Source organism: Ursus maritimus, unplaced genomic scaffold (assembly GCF_017311325.1).
Source record: "Ursus maritimus isolate PB19 unplaced genomic scaffold, ASM1731132v1 scaffold_24, whole genome shotgun sequence".
In the NCBI taxonomy this organism is placed as follows: Eukaryota; Metazoa; Chordata; class Mammalia; order Carnivora; family Ursidae; genus Ursus; species Ursus maritimus.
In genome coordinates this window covers 4,707,159-4,728,375 of record NW_024424897.1, presented here as the reverse complement: position 1 = coordinate 4,728,375, position 21,217 = coordinate 4,707,159, and the positions used below count along the sequence as shown (strand labels likewise).

Here is a 21,217-nt window from a genome sequence, read left to right as displayed (position 1 = left end):
TTATTCTTAGGACATGCTTTTATATTCCTGACTCCCTTTCCTGAACTGTCTACTTCGTTTTCCCCTCCCTCCCATTGCCTAGCATGGGATCTTGTAAATATGTAGACGGCAGGGGCACAGCCTGAGGTTTTCAGATCGGCGTGACCGGGCGATGTTATGGAGAGGAGGTGAGATGTGTACGGAGAGTGGGGGATCACTTGGAGTGGGATTGGTGAAAACCAGGTGGAGAGGTTAATAGGTGGCTCTGGTGCTTTAGGGGTTTTCAGTGCAGCTCTTGTGATCTGAGTATTACTTCTTTTTTTTTTTTTTTAAAGATTTTATTTATTTATTCGACAGAGACAGAGACAGCAAGTGAGAGAGGGAACACAAGCAGGGGGAGTGGGAGAGGAAGAAGCAGGCTCCCAGCAGAGGAGCCTGATGTGGGACTCGATCCCATAACGCCGGGATCACACCCTGAGCCGAAGGCAGACGCTTAACCGCTGTGCCACCCAGGCGCCCCTGAGTATTACTTCTGTTCAGACTTCACGCCTGTTCACAGGGAACATCAGGAAACTTCTCCGCGAAAGGCGGCGTTTTTAGTATGGTGGTGCCCCAGAACCCCTAGCACCCTGCCGGAGGTAAAATCAGAGCAGTCTGCACTGCTTTCAGATCTCCATTAATCTTTTTAACACCATACATTTCTTTTTAAATCTGTGCTTGGTTGTGATTAAGGCAGGAAGTCAGTCCCCCCCCGCCCCGTTTTTAGGACAACCTGACGGAGGAATGATATCCCTCACTTTATTAGGGGCATCAGCCCAGCCCTTGGGCTTCTTTTTACCGCCTCCTTACAGCCCAGGACTTGTCATCCCGAGTCCCGTGGTTTCCTGCTCCCGCACCCCTGTGAGCTGCCGGGTAGCTTAGGGTTGTAGTGTGAACGTAGCAAGATCTTCGGCGAAGCTGTCTTCACAGATCACCACACACAACACAGCAGACTCCGTCGGGCGCCTGAGTGCAGTTCTAAAAGTTTGGATGAATTATATAGCAAGTGAAACTTTCTTTTTTTAATTAAGTGTTTTATTTTGAGGTATTTGAAGATTCATGATATATTAGTAAGACATATTCACAAGGAATAATATGGAGAGATGCCATGTGTTCTTTAACCATTTTCCCCCAGTGGTAGCATTTTGGGAAACCGTAGTACGTCATCTGAACCAGGGTATGGGTGTTGATGCGGTAAAGATACAGCACGTTTTCCAGGGATCTTTCTGTGTTACCCTGTTACAGTCACACCCACCTCCCCTGCCCTACCGCACAGCAACCACTCATCTGTCCTGCCTTTCTATAGTGGGGTCATTTCTTTCTTTCTTTCTTTTTAATTAAGAGTTTATTCATTGATTTTAGAGGGGGGAGAAGCAGAGGGGGAGAGAGAAAGAGAATCTCAAGCAGAACCACTGCTGAGCATGGAACCCAACACGGGGCTCAGTCGCATGACCCTGAGATCATGACCTGAGCTGAGACCAAGAGGTGGACGCTCAACCAGCTGAGCCCCCCAGGCGCCCCTGTAGTGGTGTCCTTTCAGGAAGGTTACAGAAATGGTTAAGTCCTTGATCCCTGTTAATTTTTATATAAGGCATGTGGTTCAGGTCGAGGTCCTTTTTTTTTTTTTCCTGTTGGCGTGCAATTTCTCCAGTAATATTTATTGGAAAAAAAGGCTATACTTCTTCCATTGAATTGCTTTTGCACCTTTGTCGAAAATCAGTTGGGCATATATGTGTGGGTCAGTTTACGGCTCTCTACTCTGTCCATTGATCTCTGTGTCTATCCCTCTGCCAGTACCAATAGCCTGGATCACTGTAGCTGTGTAGTCAGCGCTAATACCATACCGTGTAGAGTGATGCCTCCCAATTTAGTCTTCTTTCTCATAATTGTAGCTATTTGAGTTCTTCTGCCTTTCCATATCAATTTTAAACCAATCTTGTCTGTAGCTTAAAAAAAATAAACCTTGCTGGGATTTTGTAGGAGTTATGTTAAACCTCTATATCCATATGGGGAGAGTTGACATCATTACTTCGTTGAGTCTTCCAATCCATGAACATAGGATGTCTTTTTCTTTTTATTGAAAGCTTATGATGTAAAGAGAAAGATGACTGTGATGTAACATGTTGACATGTATTAAGAGATGCTTTTTTCCCAGGGACACTATCAATGACAAACTGTCAGATCGCATCTTTGTTCAATTTCTTTTTTAAAAAATTTTTTGTAGGCCTATGAAAGGAGGTTTCCTACATGTCCTTTGATTCCAATGTTTGTGGACAGTGACACTGTGAGTGAGTTCAAGAGTGAAGACGGGGCTATTCACGTTATAGAAAGGCGCTGTAAGCTGGACATAGACGCCCCGAGGCTGCTGAAAAAGGTACCTGCGGGGACACCTTAGAAAGGCCGTCCCCAAACTAGATGAACGTATGGTCACAGCTTCTGTTGCATTCGGTGTTATTAATAAGCCCTTTTTCTCTTTATTTTGTTTTCTAAAGATTGCAGGAGTTGATTATGTTTATTTTGTCCAGAAAAACTCACTGAATTCTCGGGAACGTACTTTGCACATTGAGGCCCACAATGAAACCTTTTCTAATCGGGTCATCATCAATGAGCACTGCTGCTACACCGTGAGTAACCAGCATTTGGGGGAAGACGCGAGTGGGGGCGCCGTGTTGCGTTGGGGAGTTGCTTGGCCACCGCTTTACGCAGTCCACTGCCTTGTCTCAGAGGGCAGCCCTTCAGAGGTCACTCATTTCTCATTGGTGGGATCGGCACGGTGGCAGGTGTGGTTTACTGCAGAATGGATTACATTGTTGTAGCAGTTAAGGGAGCCTAGTGATGCCTTGATTTGTCTTTAAATGTTACCTTAATATGTCCCTTCCTCTCTGGTGCCACTCTAACACTTTAGAAGTATATATGGAGGGACCCGAGTTACAGTTTTCCTCTGCTGTCTGCAAGTAGAGCGTTCCGTGAACTCTTTCGTATGCCGAAATGGGGCAAAGCAAAACAGCAAATTAGTATGAATTTATATGGAAAATTTTTTTAGTGTTCCTAGACTCAAAAAATAACCTCTTTCGGCTTTTCTGAGACCTTAGGACACATCTTGCTAACAGATGCACAGTATAAATGCAGACAAAGCCCAGATGCTCACAGACACAGTTCTAGGCTCCGGAGTCCTGACCCTGAGATGTTGAGTGTGGCTCTCTGGGAGGGGGCTTGGTGCCACTGTCACGGCTTGGGCTTGGGGTACGAGCTGCCTCTGTAATGGCTTTTCCAAAATAAGTGGTGAATGCTGTTTTCGCTTTTTGCCTTTTTTCCTAAAAGCGGAAATCCTCTCTGGATTTCTTTTGGTTATCAAAACCAGGTACAAATGTAGATCTTTCATGAAAGCAAAGTGGTGGAACGTAGACTTTGGGAAAGGGGGGGATACATGTAACGCATCCCTTTAAGACCAGGCTGAGTGCTTTTATCTGCTGCACAATCTTCAGTAACTTCTGTTACCAGATTCTTAGAAGAATCTAATAGGGTCTCTCTTCTTCTCCCTTACCTTCCTACAACACATCCTCAGTGCTGAATCCGAAATGATCCTTTTAAAGTCTATCAGATTGTGTCATACTTTGCACAGTGCTCCTGCATTTCACTCAGAGGAGGTGCCCAGAGGCCTTCCAGTGGCTTACAAGGCTCTGCATTTTCTCTTAATCTCACATCTGCTGTCCTGCCTTCCTTGCGCACAAACCTACGCACCTTCTTGCTGTTCCTGATCACGTAGGCGTGCTTCCCCTTAAGGACCTTTGCTCCAAGCGCGCCCTCTGCCGGGAACACTCTGCCCCCATCTCTGCTTGACTCCCGCCCTCACCTCCTTCAGTCTGTGCTCACATCTGCCCTTCGGGATGAAGCCGGTCTGAACACCCTGTTTAATTCTGCTTCCTGCCCCCTCCCCAACACACACACACACACACACACACACACACACACACACACACACACACTGGTCCTTTTAACCTGCTTCACCATTCCTTTCTCCTTTGGCACTTGTCTTCCAACAACGACAGAATTTCTTACCTCTTATGTTTGTGGCTAATTGCCATTCTCCCCCTCCAGACTGTATGCTCCATGAGGCAGGGGTCTTCCTTTTGTTTATGATGGAGAACACTGCTCAGTCAATATGGCGAATGAATGAACCAAGAATGAAAATGAAGCTCTCCTTTTAACAGTCCTTTTTAGAATTTTTTTTTGGAGTATTTTAGAAATAATATTTAGGTCTTTTCATGATTCTGAACCCCTCTGTGTAATTTCTCCATCTGGTGCTTTCATGATGATAACATTATTACTCAAATAAAATGTTCCCTTTCGGTGATCAGTCGGTCGAGGAGCAGACAAGTGACCTTGTCCGTTGTCAGCATAGTTAATGGAACGATTTCTCATTTATCTGCAGGTTCACCCTGAAAATGAAGATTGGACTTGTTTTGAACAGTCTGCAAGTTTAGATATTAAATCTTTCTTTGGTTTCGAAAGCACAGTGGAAAAAATTGCAATGAAACAATATACCAGCAACATTAAAAAAGTGAGTCCAGCTTGGGAGTTTATGGAAGAGGGGAGGCAGGAGCCTCCGAGCTGCTCCGAGCCGGCGGTGTTTTCAGAAGGCTGGAAATGGCTAGTCAGGGATCCCAGCCATTTCAAGACAAGGCCGTACTTCGGCTTTCCCCAAGCCTTGTGTTCCGGGTGGCGTAGGGTTGGATGGGGTTCAGGTGGCCCTGGTGGCCGGTGGAGGGAGGGAGGGACGCGTAGCCACCGGCCATGGCACCCTCCGCTTGAATCACTGGGAGATTGGGGTGGGGGCTGAGGCGGGAGCAGCTGGCTTACAGCACCCCCGCTGCCACCTCAGGGTCTGTGGGCAGGAGATGCTGCATGAGGAGACACTTGCTGGCAGTCTCTCAGGCGTCCCCAGGCTTTGCATTATTAGGTTCATCTTCCGTGGAGAAGCTTTCCTTCTCATTTTTTTTTTTTTAATTTATTTATTTGAGAGGGCTGGAGGCGGGGAGAGAGAGAGCAAGCACGGTGGGAAGATGCAGAGGGAGAAGGAGAGAGACTCTCAAGCAGATTCCCTGCTGAGTGTGAAGCCTAATGTGGGGCTCGATCTCACAACGCTGAGATCGTGACTTGAGCTAAAATCAAGAGTCAGACGCTTAACCGACTGAGCCACCCAGGCGTCCCCCCTTTTCCTTCCGATTTTTATGCAGCTGCTCAGTGTTGGTGTAGAATATGGTTGTGAAGTGTATCCGTGCGGGGTTCCGAGTGCTTTCCGAAGGCTTGTTTTCTATTCAGGGTGTTAGAAAGAATTCGGATTGAGGCACAAAGCATATATCGAGTACAAGTGTGGTAAATCGGTGCTTGTAATTAGTCATAAAAAGAAAAATCCGTCTCTTTAGATATTATTTCCTAGACCTTTGGAGAAGAGGAAGTAAAATAATTATGAAAAACAAAAACACAAAGGCATTTCACTTTTGTTTTTACAGATTTATTCTGTAGCAATTCAGGTTTTATTGGTGTTTTAAAAACCTGAGGGAGATGAATCATTTGAATGATGAATATATTCTAACCTTAAAATTGGTTTTGTTTTAAAGGGAAAAGAAATAATTGAATACTATCTTCATCAGCTGGAAGAAGAAGGCATAACGTTCGTGCCCCGCTGGACTCCACCTTCCATCGCTCCCTCCTCAGAGACCTCCTCATCGTGCAAGAAACAGTCCATGTCCTTGGCTGTCGTGGTTCCAGACGCTGCCCAGGCAGAGGGGCTGGGCAGTGAGGCCCTCGGCAGCCCCAGCGGGCCACCCGAGCCCGTGGCGGGGACCCCTGACGGTGGGTCGGAAAGAGGGTTGTCCCGCCAACAAGGCTAGGGGGCTCCGTGGTGTCCTTTCCCTCCGCTTCCTCCATCCATTCTTTTTTCCGGGGACATGTGGAGATAATATTGTTACTGTCCCTTTTCCACATTTTTTTTCTTAGAATGAAGAAACATTTAATTTTTTTAATGGGCAGGAAGGGTTATATCAAGTTATTCTTTTCTGGAAACCAGGAAATGTGTTTCATTTATTTTGATTGAAGGCCTCTTTAGTGAATGAAAGGTAGCAGCTCACCCTTTTTAACCCAGTTGTGTCACCATCAGACCCGTTGTGCTCACTCTGTGCTAGGCCCTGTTACGAGCACTTGATGAATATTTACTCACGTAACAGGGGTTCCTTTTTGGTACGAAGTGCTTGTTACCCGCCCTTTATGTATGAGTGAACTGAGGCCAGAGGAGCTGAGTAACTTGTGTGGAGTCACACAGCCGGCCCGTGGCGGTGCTGGGACTGAGCAGGGGTGGCTGGTTCCAGGGTCTGCACATGACCGCTATGCTGTGCTGCCTTGCACGTGTGTTAAACACACATGTGCGCACACGTGCACACACACACACACACGCACCTCTTTTTTATTTCTCCGAGTGATGCCCATTGTAAAACCATGCAAGAAAATTCTACCACTTGTAAGTTTTGTTCAAGTATTGCCGTTTCTCTTCCCATGCTTGCTTCTCTGCAGCTAACCTGTGCCATTTGTTTGCCATTCAGTAGGTAGCAGGTGGCAGACACTTTAATTGGTTTGGGGACACGTTTGGTTTTTCCACCTCTTGAGTGTTGGCTGTATTCATGGTCCCCGATCATGGAGACTTCTTGTATTCCTGAGTACAGCGGCTCTGTTCAGAATAGGGTTAAGTCCACGTACTTGTTTCAATTCACTGTTTTATGGCATGTGGGTCCTCTTTATATAAAGTTTGAATTAAAAGAGTCACTCAGTGTCTAACTGTTACAGATTTTCTTCTGTCGTAAATACTATTGAGATTTTGCAAATAGAGCTGACCACAGGGTGATCAGGGAATATCATTGAATCAGTAGCCTGACTTGGGGCTTGGTCAGTGATTTCATCTTACAGACTGTCGCTGAGGGTCTCGAGGGGGCCGGCTTAGCTCTGCTGTCCCTGGGCCGTCTTTGAGTTCTACGACTCGGGGAGCACACTTAACTGAGCAGGATGACTTTGGAAACCGTCATGTTCCAGTGTTCTTTGTGTAAATATCGTCCTGTAACTTCTGTTCCAGACAAACTAGATGCGGACTACATCAAGAGATACCTGGGTGACTTGACCCCGCTGCAGGAGAGCTGCCTGATCCGGCTTCGCCAGTGGCTCCAGGAAACCCACAAGGGCAAAGTGAGAACCCGCGCCCCCTGTCAGTGGTGCTGTCTGTGGCCTCTGAGCCTGGTCCTGCTCGTAGTTACTCAGAGCAGATGTTCCCGATTGCCATAGCTGGGGGCATCCCTGTCGGTCCCAGCGTCCTTGGATCTGTGTTTCTGGGTGTGGCATCGGAGTCCCTCATGGCGAGTCGTGATCCCCATCTACGGATGATCAGCTGTGCTTTTCTAGGTTTCCCAGAGGAGGGTCCCTTAAAAACAACTACAGGTCAAGTTACAAAGCAATATTCTATTCCAAGAATTCAGACTTTTTTTTTTAAGATATTTTTTTTTAGAGAGCAGGGGGAGGGGTAGAGGGAGAAGGAGAGGGAGAGAATATCCAGCAGACTCCCGCTGAGCGAGGAGCCTGACATGGGGCTCGAACTCATGACCCCGAGGTCACAATCTGAGCCAACTGAGCCATCCAGGCGCCCCTAAGTATTCAGACATTTTAATTTTCAGAAGCTTTGGAAAGAGTTCACAGGTTATTCCAAGACCAGAAGTGTTTGAGCTTTCATTTTGAGGTTTTTGGTAGAATTTTAGCCTTGTTAAGGAGTCAGGTTTTTCCGATAAGCCTCATACTAATGGGGGGCTGGTAGTGAGCACAGGCAGCGTCCAGCTGGTTGCTGGCGTCACCTCCTAGAAGGAAGCTGGGATTGTATGGAGTCGGCCCGCTCTCGAATTCCGTCAGCCGGGTTACTGCGACCACATCCTGAGGACTGTTGCGTGTCCCTTGTCGAGAGCACGACCCCTGTAGTAACGCTGTCGTTTGTTGTGCTCTCACCGCGTACCGGACGCTCTTAGGAGCTTTCTAAGGTCCTCCCAGCGGCCCTCTGAGGTGGTGATGTTTTTATTCTATGAGGGAACTGAGGCACAGAGCAGTGAAGTCACTTGCCTGAGGCCTTCCAGCGAGCGAGCGCTGGGCTGAGGGTTTGAAGCCAGGTTTTGGTTCCAGCACCCACGTCCTTTCTGAGCGGCAGCAACGCCATCTCAGTGTCTTGAGTTGCTCTCCCAGCGGGGGGGTCGTTGGCAGGCTCCCCTCCCGCCGCCCTCCTGCCCCCTGTGGACCAGCAGCGTGCATCGGCGAGCGCGTGGCCGCAGACGAAGACGACCGAGCCAGATGAGACTCAGATGTGGTTTTGGTCTTTTTCACTCAGAGAAGTTGACTTACCCTTTTAGAGGAAGTGTGTGTTAGGAACACCACCACCCCTACCCAAGCCAACAAGACTGTGTATTCTAACTTTTGTTCTGGTGTGGTGTAAATATAGAGCAGTGCGCCCAGACCACGGTCCTAAATCAGCCCAGTGAGCTGGAGCAACTGATGTTTAACAGATTAGTTATGCCTTTGCTCTCCTTGGCTGGAGTTGAAATGGAATACTATAAAGGTTATTCAAACTAATGATACCAATTTTCTAAAGCATTGAGGAAGGTTTTTTTTTAGTAATGGCTAATTTTAAATAGTGCAATAATGCAGCTCCCTCTGGATGAGAAGTGCCGGTTTTAGAGCTCTGTTCCCTTAGAACTTTCAACATTGCTTAGAAACATCTTTTTCTCTTAATAGATCCCAAAAGATGAGCATATTCTTCGGTTCTTACGTGCCCGGGACTTCAATATCGACAAAGCCAGAGAGATCATGTGTCAGTCTTTGACTTGGCGAAAGCAGCACCAGGTGGACTACCTTCTTGAGACCTGGAGTCCTCCCCAGGTCCTTCAGGACTACTACGCGGGAGGCTGGCACCATCATGACAAAGGTGGGCTGGGCATCCTGGACGTGCTTCGAGGCCACATTGCTCAGAGTCGAAGGGGGCCGTGAATGCCTGAGCCCTCCTTCTCCCGGCCTGAGCAAAGTGGTGCCCCTTCATCATGGCCAGCCACGCACCACTCCACCCGCTCAGAAGCCCTCTGATAGCCCCCGTAGAGCAGCAGGGGCGGGCTGTCTGCTCCTTCCCTCGGCTTATGGCCCTTTGGCCGCCAAATTTCTTCACCTCTCTTAGTCACAGAGACTTTGTTTCAAAAAACCCACAAGTTTGAGGGCAGTGTTTTCAGGAGCACAATGCTAGTAAGGGAACTTTTAATAACTTAAATCCCTCCAAGATCTATAAAAATATACAGCCAGGTTTTCTACATCAAAACAGTGAAGAACTTCAGCTCTGTTTTGGGCAGGAAGCAAAACATAAGCCAAGGAAGTGGTACCCCTAAAATGAAGGGTGAGTCAGGTGAGCACAGTTCTCTTGGACCGCTTTCCATAGCACGCCTTGCAGGAAAGCCGGCATTGCCAGAGGCGTGCTCACCGTTTCCTGATTCGGAGTTGGACAGTGGACAGAACGGAATCGCAGACGTGGAGCGGCACAGGGATGGCCCTGCAACTCCCTCCCCCTCTAAGCAGATTCCTCCAGAACGGAACAGCTCAGATTTGTCCGTTTTCCAGACTTCATCTTTCATACTTTTCCAGATTAATTGTAGCTCTGTTCTTTTTTACTAGCAATATACATTTGTTCTGCTTTCCCACCCTTGAAATATTAGAGTTTAGTAGTGAAACATTAACCAATGTATGTTATACATGTTGGGAGACACTTCTTATAAATCTTCTTTCAATAAGATTTGGGAGTACAAAGACCTTTTTGTTTTAAGTAGAACAGATCTAGACCCAGACCGGCTGAGAAGTATAAGGAAAATTGGGACGTCTGTCAAGATGACAGTGCTGACCCTGCATTAACAAAAGCCAAGTCTTAGTTGCTGGTGAGCAGCAGGTCCGTTCCTGTCCTTTCTGCTGCTCCCGTGTGGCACCAGGTGTCAGGAGTCCAGAATCTAGAGAACCTGCTAACTCAAGGGGACACTGTGGCCACCGAGCTCTTTTTCCCCCTATGTAGCTGGCCTGTGACGACAGCATTCATATAGTGAGTGAGGTTCCTCTCGGGTTCCATCCATCAGAACTTTGGGCTGTAAACAAGAGCCAGCATGTGCTGGATGGTACGGAAACTTCCTGAAAGTCCTCATTTATCCTGATCTTTGGATGGGAATCAAGGGAAGCTGGCTTTTAAAAAAATCTAGGTATTCACTTTTTAATAACTCATGAAATGAAAGAAAATGTTTTCCCTAAGAAAGAAAATTTTAAAATACTCCGTATTCACGGAAAAAAGTGTCTCTGGATCTTCTGAGGTACCCCCCCCCCCGTCCCCGGCTGTTGAAAGTCAGTTCTGCTAACCCCCTGGTGGTTTAAGGGAGGGGCCGAGCCTAGCGATGGCCCCGGTCAGTACCCATGGTTGGAGCCAGATGAGAGGTTGAGTGGTGCCTGGGGCCTCTCCTCCTGGGCCAAGGGGCAGCGGCTGGGGGTGTCCTGCAACACACGGCCAGCTGCGGCTTCTAAGTGGGAAAGCACGCTCCTTGTTAAGGTTCCTAGAATTGTACTGTCAGCTGCTCATCAGGGACGGTGCTGACCATACCTTTCCTTCCCCTCCTGCAGACGGGCGGCCGCTGTACGTGCTCAGGCTGGGACAGATGGACACCAAGGGCTTGGTGAGAGCCCTCGGGGAGGAGGCTCTGCTGCGATACGTAAGTGCGTCCTTTGCTAGCAGGAGGTGGCCTTACAGCTGGTACAGCAAGCAGGGAGTGCTTTTGTCATTAGGAAGGCCACTCTAGTAATATATATTTAAAATTTCAAAAGAGGGCACGGAAGTTATAAAAATGTCTTTCACAGGGAAGTGTCAATAAAAAATCTATATAGCCACTCAGATGACTTCGTGGGGACTGGTTTTGGGTCGTCTTGTTCCATTGGCTTGGTCCCAGCCCCCCTCTCCCTTTGAGCCACGTCTAGGATCAGACCTCTTCCTAGTGTTCTTTGCCCAACACTTGCTTACCTGCAGGTCCTCACAGCTCTTACCTGGACAGTTATAAATGCTCCCTTCCTGCCCCCCGGACTCCAGGCTCCCCATCCACTTCAGCCTCCACAGTGTGGACAGTTAGGAAGAGAAGAGTGTGCATAAATTATAAACCAAACGCGTCTGGGGGGCTCAGTCGGTGAAGCATCTGCCTTTGGCTCAGGTTGCGGTCCCGGGGTCCTGGGATCAAGTCCCGCATCAGACTCCCTGCTCAGAGGGCTGTATCATTGTCACTTTGGTTCATAGCTTGACACAGTGGTGTTACTTAGACTAATCATGGGCTTTTTATGGCCATTTTACACATAGGTTCTCTCCATAAACGAAGAAGGGCTGAGACGGTGTGAAGAAAATACAAAAGTCTTCGGTCGACCTATCAGGTAGATGTTGATTTTGTTTTTCCTTCCAGCTTATTGAGAATGTGAGGTAAATATTTCTAGTTGACTTTTAGGACCAAAATCTGGTTTGATTTTTAGGCTTTGAGATTTCGAGAACCAGATCTAAATCTCTTCCCATTTTCTGCAGTGTTCCGGAAGGTGGAAGATAGATAACCGTGTAATTCGGTCAGAAGATAGATAGCCGTGTAATTCGGTCAGTTGGGAGGGATAGGTGCTGGATTTTGGTATTTCTAACCCCGAGTGAGACATTGCTATCACCTCAGTCTTAGTGGGTCGGCCCGTCTGGTTAGTCCGCATGGTCCTTGGGAGCCCAGGGTCGCAGGTTGGTGTGGTTGGTTTGTTTTAGTTGCAGGGGCACAAGGAAATTGTTCTGTATTTCTCAGCCATACTTGTAGTTATGGTAAACTATTTGGAAAATGTGCTGTGGTTCGGAGGTGGGCACTAGAAAGGCACAGCAGGTTAACGGGGACGGAAGTTCCTCCATGACAGGAAGGGGTTGCGAGGCTTTTCCGTCCCTGCTGTATTGTCGGCTCCTGAGACACTGCTGGCTTCAGTAGGTATTTGTGGAAGAAGAGCTGCTCGCAGTCGGTCACACCGTGCGTTAAAAAGCCAGATTCGTGTCCTGCCGGGTCACAAATGTGTCCAAATGAGGTTGTTATTAATTGTCAATTAGCCATTGAGGTTTTGCTATTTCAGGTATTGGTCCCACCACACTGATCCCGTATGTGTCATACAAGTAGATAGAAATATGGTTCATAACACTTTAATTTTTAGAAACTGGTCTATTTTTGGAAACGGATATAAATGAGTGTTTCGTAATATCAAGAAGAAGATAGCTTAGGACCTGGTTTGCACGCATGCCGTCTCTAGTGAGTAGCTCACCCGTCTGCACCCCTGCAGTTCGTGGACCTGCCTGGTGGACCTGGAGGGACTGAACATGCGCCACCTATGGAGACCCGGCGTCAAGGCCCTGCTGCGCATCATAGAGGTGGTGGAGGCCAACTACCCCGAGACGCTCGGCCGCCTCCTCATCCTCCGCGCTCCCCGCGTGTTCCCTGTCCTCTGGACACTGGTGGGTTCGGGGTTCGTGCTGTAGAGACAGTCATGAAGAAGGCGGATAGGCGTGCATTCGTATCCCTGTGTCTGTCTTAACTAATCAGGAAATCACAAATGTGGAAAGATACATACTTTCTCAAATTGTTTAAAGGAAGAAAGAATTCGTGAGAATCCTTTTGTCACGAAAATAGACTTTATGGAAAAAGTGTATCAGACTCCCTGCCTCTACCCGCCCCCGCCCACTCATACTGTCACACTGTATTTTAATCTTTGGAAGTCAGACAGCAAAGCAAAATGACTACAGGGTCTTTTCTCATTACTTACAGGTTAGTCCATTCATTGATGACAACACCAGAAGGAAATTCCTGATTTATGCAGGAAATGACTACCAGGGTCCTGGAGGCCTGCTGGACTACATTGATAAAGAGATTATTCCAGATTTCCTGAGCGGGGAGTGCATGGTATGTATTTAGGCAGGCAGCGGTACGCTTGGCTGCTTTACAGGGGTGGCTAGGAAAGGTGGGTGTTGGTTGGTACAAATGATTTTCAGAACTTTTAGTTTGGATTATTGTGTTTTTTAGTTTTTCTTTATTTGGCTGACATCTCTGACCCAGGGTTAAATTACAGAGAACCGTTTAGGTAATTGTTGACAATATGCACATTTCTTCATTGTTAGATACTAATGACAATTTGTTTCAAGCCTAATATAATTGTAGCTTGCTTTATTCTCTCAGCTTTGTGCAGATCAGATTTCTTATAACTGTTTTGAGGAGCTGTGCATTTTATAGAAATACTTTATTTTTTATTTTTTTTTAAAGATTTTATTTATTTATTTGACAGAGACAGCCAGCGAGAGAGGGAACACAAGCAGGGGGAGTGGGAGGGAAAGAACCAGGCTCCTAGCGGAGGAGCCTGATGAGGGGCTCGATCCCACAACGCTGGGATCACGCCCTGAGCCGAAGGCAGACGCTTAACCGCTGCGCCACCCAGGCGCCCCTCTAGAAGTACTTTAAAACTCAAAATGATTCTGCAAGATCTCCCCCTTGACAATAAGTAAGGGTGACATTTTGACGGGGACACATTAAGGGAACTACTTCTGCAGTCTGGGGTTTTGGGTACATGGCATTGCTAGGTTATCAGGCAGCCACATCCACTTCTGTGCCCTGAACTGTGATGAGGGGTCCTTGAGGACGTTACAGCCCCTGGGGTGCGCCCGGCTGACGAGCGTGAGGGAGACCGAAGGCTGCAGAGGCCCAGGTGGCTTCCTGAAGTAACAGCTGAAGCCAGAGGGGAGTCTGGTTCTCTTCAGAGAGGATCTGTGTCATCTCACAGAAAGTAAAGTCCCTTCGAGATGTGTACACGCTGGACTTGATGCACGTATTTAGCCAACGAGCTGGGTTTTCAGGGGAGTCGTTGGGGTTGGTTAGAGGAGTTGAACAGCACCCAGATTCAGCTTTCAGGGCCTCGGTCCTACTGTCAGGAATTGCAGGCGTCAGTGCGGTGCGGGGGGCAGGGTGTCCCAGGACCCTCCCTTACCGAGGGCCGTGAGATTAAACTGGGGGGGTGGCCGTGTAGCGGCCCACAGACCACTCATGTCACGAATGGTCCCGAGTGGCTGGTTCTTCTGATGGTGAGCTGGGGCAGAGGGAGACCTGACCCACGGCACACCGGACCGACCACGATACGTCCCCCACGGTGAGAGTCCTCCTTCGTCCACGGGTCCAGGCTCTGGCGCCGAGGCTGTCGTCTCTCCTGCGCTCCCTGCTTCCCTGCGCCGGGTCCGTCGGAGGTCTCCTGACCTGCTGCGCGTGCTCCGGGGTCATCGCTTCCCAGGGCCGCTAGTGCAGGACGTGCTGGGACTCCGTGAGCTTCAGTGTTGGGTCACTAGGTCAAGGTCAACTAGGAAATGCGTGAGGTATATGGATTCTGATTCAACCTCGCCTGTTTCAGGCGGATTCAGAAGGGGCTCTCCTTAATTACTTTTTGTCTGGTGGTGTGGACTGATCTGACTCGGGTTAGATAACGCAGCTTTCATCGTTGGTTATTTATATATTAACTGTCACAGCTTATAATAAAACCTGCCTGTAGTTGCTGAGAATAAAACTTTTCTGAACATCGTGTTTTCTCTTTACAGTGCAGCGTAACTGCTTATAATTCTTCCACGAACCGGTGTTAGTCATGGAGTCCGGTACCTCATACGTAGTAGTGTAAATTCTGTGGTAAATTAGCTTCAGCGTGTTCTCATTTAGTTAACAGTAAGACATGTATATTTAGGAGGTTTTAACAATTTACGTTACTAAGTCCTGCAGGAGGTGTTTCGACGTTGCCAGTGTGTTCCATTCCCAGGCGGCCGGGGGCATCGCGCCAGCCGGGGCCTGGCCCTTGACGGAGTCTTGGTTTTCAGAGGGTCCCTTGCGTGGGCACAGCTTTTACTGCCGTGTTTGTGTTTCCAGTGTGAGGTGCCCGAGGGCGGACTGGTCCCCAAGTCCCTGTACAGGACCGCGGAGGAGCTGGAGAACGAAGACCTCCGGCTCTGGACCGAGACCATCTACCAGTCTGCAAGCGTCTTCAAAGGAGCCCCGCACGAGGTGCGCCGTCCGCGCCCAGGGCCCGGGGTGGCGGGGCCCCTTCTCCCCGCAGAGCCCTTCTTCGGCGGGTCTTCCCAATAAGATTTACTTTAGAAGAATCAGATCCTTTTTCTGGTCTTTGTCTTTAGATTTTTTTTTTTTAAACCTTTAGTTGAAGTAGAAAGTCTGCGTTGAAGGACAGGCATCTCTCAGGGGTCCGCGCCCGGAAGGAGGTTAGGCCCCCCGACCTCTGCTTTACCAGAGACCCCTGAGCACAGGGAGGAGTGGCATGTGGAAGGGCTTTCCCGTGGGACATTGTTGACTCTCAAGTTTAGTTTATCCAACAATTCTGTAGGGCTGGTTTCATTTTCTGTTTTTTTGTGACCGGGCCTCGGTTATTTATATTTGTTAAGGAATTTGCCCATTTTTGTAAGTCAAGTGGAGTGAGGAGAAAGCAGCACATCTCCGTTTTCCTTTCTCGCCGTCGCATTCGGTGTGGAGGCAAGGGCATTCCTGCGTTTTGCAAACACTGCGTGTCCTGTGACGTGGTGAGCGGCCTGAGCTGTGAGGGCTCACGACCAAGTCACCTTTCCTGGGCTCGCGCAGCTTTGTGCCTCGGGGTGGTTGCTGAGGACGGCGGCACCGGGCACCGAGCCGGCGTTCAGTGCGCGGGGCCGTGGGCTCAGGCCGATGGCGGTGGCCGGGAGCCGACCCCTCACTGCCGTCCGCCGCTCGTCCCCGCCGGCGTGTGTGCTAGCGTGGCCGGCCCGCCGCGTGCGGGGCAGGTGCGGGCTGTCGCCGTGTGAACGCGTAGAGGCGGGCTTGGTCTGCCCCGTTCGGAGATTCCGTAGGGAAGTCAGATTGTCAACGACGGGGCCTTGAGGATTATTTATGTTAATTCCTTATTTGGAGACCAGGCGCGAGGAGGTGGAGTTCCCGTTTCTCATGGGGAGCGCGCTCTTGGCTGTGGTAGAGGATTCCGTGGCATAGGACGTTTCTCGTGCTCCCAGGGTGTCTGTGAAACGTGGGTTTCCTACATCAGGACGCTGACCTCGCTTGGGGGTTCAGTAAAACACAAATCAAGGACATGAGACCCTTGAAATAAAGGCTGAATTCAGTGTCCCCACGGTGAGTGCGGGAAGGAGGGTGCTTGTCAGCGCAGGGGCTGCGTCTCTGCAGAGCTCTGCCCCTGGGGAGCCACTTTGCTGCAGAAGGACTGTCGCCGTTCCCAGACAGGACTCTTGTGCTCTGTGGGATCTGCTCTTTAGGGAGATTCCGAGGCGGTATTTGTGTGGTGAGAAGCCGCAGTGGTGGACCCTGACGACGGGCGCAGCGCCGAAGAGCAAGCAGACGGGTGTCGCAGGGAGGAGGGGGCACAGCTGGCCTCGGCTGACCTCGCACAGCTGGGTTCCGTTCTCACATCCCTCCCCCAGTAATGTTTGAAACCCTACGACTTTGATTGTTCCCTGCTGGGAACCTTTCTAGGGCGCCGCTTGGAAGTTGGGGTTTTAGGTTGGCACTCAGTCCTCGCGGTCCCTTCCCCTGCCCCATGCCACGTAGCTCTTTTCTCCCCACCCTGCCCCAGCTGCCTCTGTTCCTTGGGAGTCTCTGTCCCCTCCCCCTGCCTGGATCGCTTCCTTCTGTTCCTCCTTGTGCCCTTTATGTAGCTCCCACCTTCTCTGGGACTGTCCTTGTGCTCACCAGCCTAGAACAATCCATGGAACCACTTCGGTACCATCTTGAGTCACTTCTGCTCTCTGTCGTTAAGGCATTTTTACGGCTAGGAGTCTGTGTGTCAGAGTGCTAAGGCTCGTGCAGTGGGAAATCTGGGCTGCAGGGGTAGCTAAGGGAGAGCCTGGAGCTTGGCACGTGACACGGAGCAGGAAGGTTGGGAGGTGGGAGAGCAGGAAAAGCTGGGTGCGGGTGAAGCGATGGCTGACAGGACATGTCTCCCTCCCTCGCACAACACGCACGGCTGGGCCCAGAAGCTCGCCCAGGGATGAAGCTGCCACGGTGTCAGCACAGGCCCCGGGAGCTCGTGCTTACCTTGGTTGCTTAATGCAGTCTCTTTCTCCAGATCCTCATTCAGATTGTGGACGCCTCTTCAGTGATCACTTGGGATTTTGACGTGTGCAAAGGGGACATCGTCTTCAACATCTACCACTCCAAAAGGTCACCCCAGCCTCCCAAAAAGGACTCCCTGGGGGCACACAGCATCACCTCCCCAGGAGGGAACAACGTGCAGCTAATAGACAGAGTGTGGCAGCTGGGCCGTGACTACAGCATGGTGGAGTCACCGCTGATCTGCAGGGAAGGGGAGAGCGTGCAGGTACAGCCGTCTGTGCCTCGCCACAGCTTGGGTATTTTGTCTTCCAAAGGAAGGTCTTTTGCTTCGTTGCCGTCCTGCGTGGCTGGCACCGTCTGTCTGCGGGGGAGCCCGCAGGCGTGTCCCATGTTAGTTACGGGTCAGACGCACGAAGCCCGTGAGACTCCAAAGAGAAGGAACTCAGACCTGAGCAGGGGTTTTGGAATGAATCCATGACTTTTATCTAAAGTGCGTGAGTTTTCTTCAGAAGTTAGTTCCACAAAAGTGACGTGGAAGGAAGGGAAGGGCATTCTGGGCACGTGGACAGCTGGGATCCAGACTTCCACCGAGAGGACAGTCACCCTGAGTAGCAGGGAGCCAAGCATGTGCTGGGGAACTATTAACCGTCATTACTGAGCATTCTCACTCATTGAAAGATGCTCTGTCAGTTCGTTTTTAAAATTTTGGCCGGTTATTTTGAGTGCTTGTACTCAGAACGGTGGTTCTTGGGTGCTCCTGGCCTGCATAATAGATGCATAATTTTGCTGTCTTTACAGTTTTCAGGGGAGAGTCTGTCAGTGTTTGATGGTCGGAGAAGTAGAATAAACGAGAGTGTTTTATTTAATTTTAAAAGTAATGAATGACTTAAGCTCCAGAATAAATGAAGAAGGTAATTGTCACAGGTTGACATTCTACTTTAGGTTGCCATCCCTTTCACCAGAATGCTCTAGTAGGATCGCTGGAAGCAGGTCCAAGAGGGTACTGCCTGGTCAGATGATCATTTTTGGCCCCCTTAAGGCTGAATGAAGGGCCCCCTGAGCTCTCTCACCCCCCGCCCCACCAGGAGCCTGCTTCTATTGTGGCCTTTCTTCCCCCAAGGCCTGCGCAGCACCTGGGAGGGGCCGTGCTGCGGGGCCGGCGGGCCGGGGAGGCGGCGTGGGCCTGGCCCCGGAGCAGGGAGTCGACTGGTCCTGCAGCCACTGAGATGGCCGGCCGTCGCTGCTGGATCCGAGTGGGCTTGGGGAAGGTGCGGGCGGTGTCCGCCGGGGCAGGGGAAGGGCAGGCACTTGGAAGTCCGTCCTCATCGGCGGTGCCTGACTCGTTCCAGGGCTCCCACGTGACGAGGTGGCCGGGCTTCTACATCCTGCAGTGGCGGTTCCACAGCATGCCTGCGTGCGCCGCCACCAACCTGCCCCGCGTGGACGACGTGCTGGCCTCCCTGCAGGTGTCGTCCCACAAGTGCAAAGTGATGTACTACACCGAAGTGATCGGCTCCGAGGATTTCCGGTACGGGCTCCCTGCCCCCCCGGCCCGCAGCACCACGGGCGGTTGGGGGGGGGGCTCTGCAAGTCCACGGGGCTCAGGGGCCGGTGGAACGGCCTCTGGGCCTTTCGTTGTGGCCGGTTGATGACGTCATCCGCGGGCTGGGCCAGCAGGGAGCCGCGGTTCTGGGGGAGCCTGCTTTGTGGGTGTGGTGGGGGCTGAGTGGGCCCTCGGTGGGGTCCTCACGCCTCGCCCCTCCCTGTGCTGTTTGCAGAGGCTCTATGACCAGCCTGGAGTCCAGCCACAGCGGGTTCTCCCAGCTGAGCGCCGCCACCACCTCGTCCAGCCAGTCTCAGTCCAGCTCCATGATTTCCAGGTAGTGCCGCAGCGCCCGTGCCCAGGGCGCGGAGGGGACAGCGCGCCTTCTCGGACAGCCCGCCGCGCTCCGCCGCCCGCCCGGCGGCCACACTGTGCAGACTCCTCACCCTCTAGGTAGCAGATAGCTGTCCAGATGGCAGATGTAGTCCTTGATCCCAGACTATCTCGACAGGTAGTTCTAACTCTAACTCCGTAGCCATAGATTTTGTATACAGCGTGCACAGAATCAACCCAGAGCACAAGGGCTCTCGTGAAAGAAAAGCAGTTTATATACAGTTAAGAGGTTGACTTCGTCTCAGATGTTGATGCAAAAAATGTTTCCAGCAACCTCCACACCCTGTCCATTAGCGGATGAATTCCTCCACCGTCCTTCAGAGGTGACCCACCTTCCTACACGGAGCAGGAACTGCCAGCTCGTCCCCACACCACGTCACAGTGTCACCCTCTGCTGTTAGCCGGCACGGCCCACGGATTGAGGGGCTGCCCTCTAGGCACCTGTCCTCCGGGCAGTGCTGCTTCCGTGGGGAGCATCCCGCTCGGGCCCCCCGGGCAGGTGATCCGCTGTCCTGCAGTGGGTGCGATTAGGCCCAGGGGCTCTCGGGGTCCCCCCACGGCAGCAGGAGAGCACCGCCACCATTAAACACAGCTTCTCTTTCCTCCTTTCCACATCTTTTTGGTACTTTCAGAGCAGGGTTTTTCTGTATGTGAACTCGTGCGGAAGGGATTCTTTCCCTTTTCCTTCCGGTGTGGTGTTCTTACCTGCAAATGCTAGTTTTGAACTCACTCTAGACTTACGTCCCCTGTGCCTCCTCTTAGCTTGATAGTGTCAGAGCCCACGTGGTCTTTCCAGTCACTAGAAGGCTATTGTGAAGACTCCGTCACGTTTGCCGTTCTGAAGTTGTGCGCTGCTCCTTTGTGCTGATGAGTGTTCTTGCCGTGTGGCCGCTCCAGGAGCGCGTGTGGCTTACAGGGGCCCCGCTGCTTCATAGCAGGAAATTGCGGATGTGTGGGGCTGTGTTTGCGTGTGCAGACATGCGGGGTGGGTGAGGCAGTGGTGGGGGTGTGCGTGTGAGTGTGGCAGTGGGTTTGTGTGTGTGTGAGTGTGGCAATGTGTGTGGGGTGTGTGCGCGCGAGTGTGGCAGTGGGGTGCACATCTGTGGGGGGTGTGCTTGTGCATGTGACTGTAGCCGTGGGGGGCACATGCATGTGAGCGAGGCAGTGCACGGGGTGGGTGTTTGGAATGGGTGGCGATGGGGGGGGCACACGTGGGTGGGTGTGGCAATGTGTGTGGGGCGTGTGAGTGTGGCAATGGGCACATGCACAGAGTGCGGCAGTGTGGGGTACATGTGTGAATGTGGCAGTGCGTGGGGGGCACACGTGGGTGAGTGTGGCAGTGTATGGGGGTGGGGGTGTTGTGGGGTGGGCGTCAGTGTGGCGTTGGTGAGAAACGAGGCAAGTAGAAAGTGACATCAAGTCACAAGGGATTCTTCCTAGAAGCAAATCAGAGTATGAGCTTGGTTTGCCTTTTGTGTTTTGTTTTTGATTCCCGATTACAAAGCGTGGCGTTCTTGTGTTGGCCCATGTTTTTTTCCGCTTTTTATGGGAAAAGCAGATCATTTGCGAATCTGTCTGGATGTTGCACTGGGTTAGCGTTTGTGATAAGGATGTGATGTGTGGTGTCGTGTGTTGGAAGAGGCTGTGTTTTTAAGATTTGTGCCAAAACCCACGTGGCCGTGAGGGGCACGGAAGCCCTGGGCCGCGTTGCTTCCCGTCTGCGGAGTGGGCAAGCGTGTGGAGGGCGTGTGTGCTCCGCGGGCGAGCCCTAGCGGACTTGGGGGAACGCCCGGTCAGTGAGGGCCCCGCTTCTCCGCGGTTGCCGGCCTTCCCGGAGTGCATTCCCTTTGAAGAGATACGTTCACCGTTGGCACCTAAAGCCTTGTTTCCAGAAAGCACCGTAGGGTTAGTTAGTGCACCTGTGCTGCTCTGATCAGTGCTTCCTGCTTCTAAATTATAAGGACCTGAAGGTGGTCCCTTCCTTCTCTTTCTTTCTCTCTTTCTTTGTGTCTCAGATGGCGATTTTGCTGACAGCTGCCAAGAAAACGCT

General features: G+C 50.9%; 1 protein-coding gene across 3 annotated transcripts in view; it reads left to right on the top strand.

The window, feature by feature from the left end:
* SEC14L1 (SEC14 like lipid binding 1) overlaps positions 1-21,217 on the top strand; it is a 58,004-nt gene that overhangs the window by 25,579 nt on the left and 11,208 nt on the right. For all 3 annotated transcript variants that reach the window (XM_040640152.1, XM_040640151.1, XM_040640150.1), the window contains 14 exons: positions 2,243-2,392; positions 2,511-2,642; positions 4,451-4,579; positions 5,640-5,874; positions 7,142-7,251; positions 8,833-9,022; positions 10,735-10,823; positions 11,456-11,526; positions 12,445-12,616; positions 12,927-13,061; positions 15,054-15,188; positions 17,245-17,496; positions 18,581-18,759; positions 19,010-19,111. In XM_040640152.1, the coding sequence (XP_040496086.1) occupies positions 2,243-2,392; positions 2,511-2,642; positions 4,451-4,579; positions 5,640-5,874; positions 7,142-7,251; positions 8,833-9,022; positions 10,735-10,823; positions 11,456-11,526; positions 12,445-12,616; positions 12,927-13,061; positions 15,054-15,188; positions 17,245-17,496; positions 18,581-18,759; positions 19,010-19,111 (2,081 nt within the window). The remainder of the gene's footprint in view (positions 1-2,242; positions 2,393-2,510; positions 2,643-4,450; positions 4,580-5,639; positions 5,875-7,141; positions 7,252-8,832; positions 9,023-10,734; positions 10,824-11,455; positions 11,527-12,444; positions 12,617-12,926; positions 13,062-15,053; positions 15,189-17,244; positions 17,497-18,580; positions 18,760-19,009; positions 19,112-21,217) is intronic.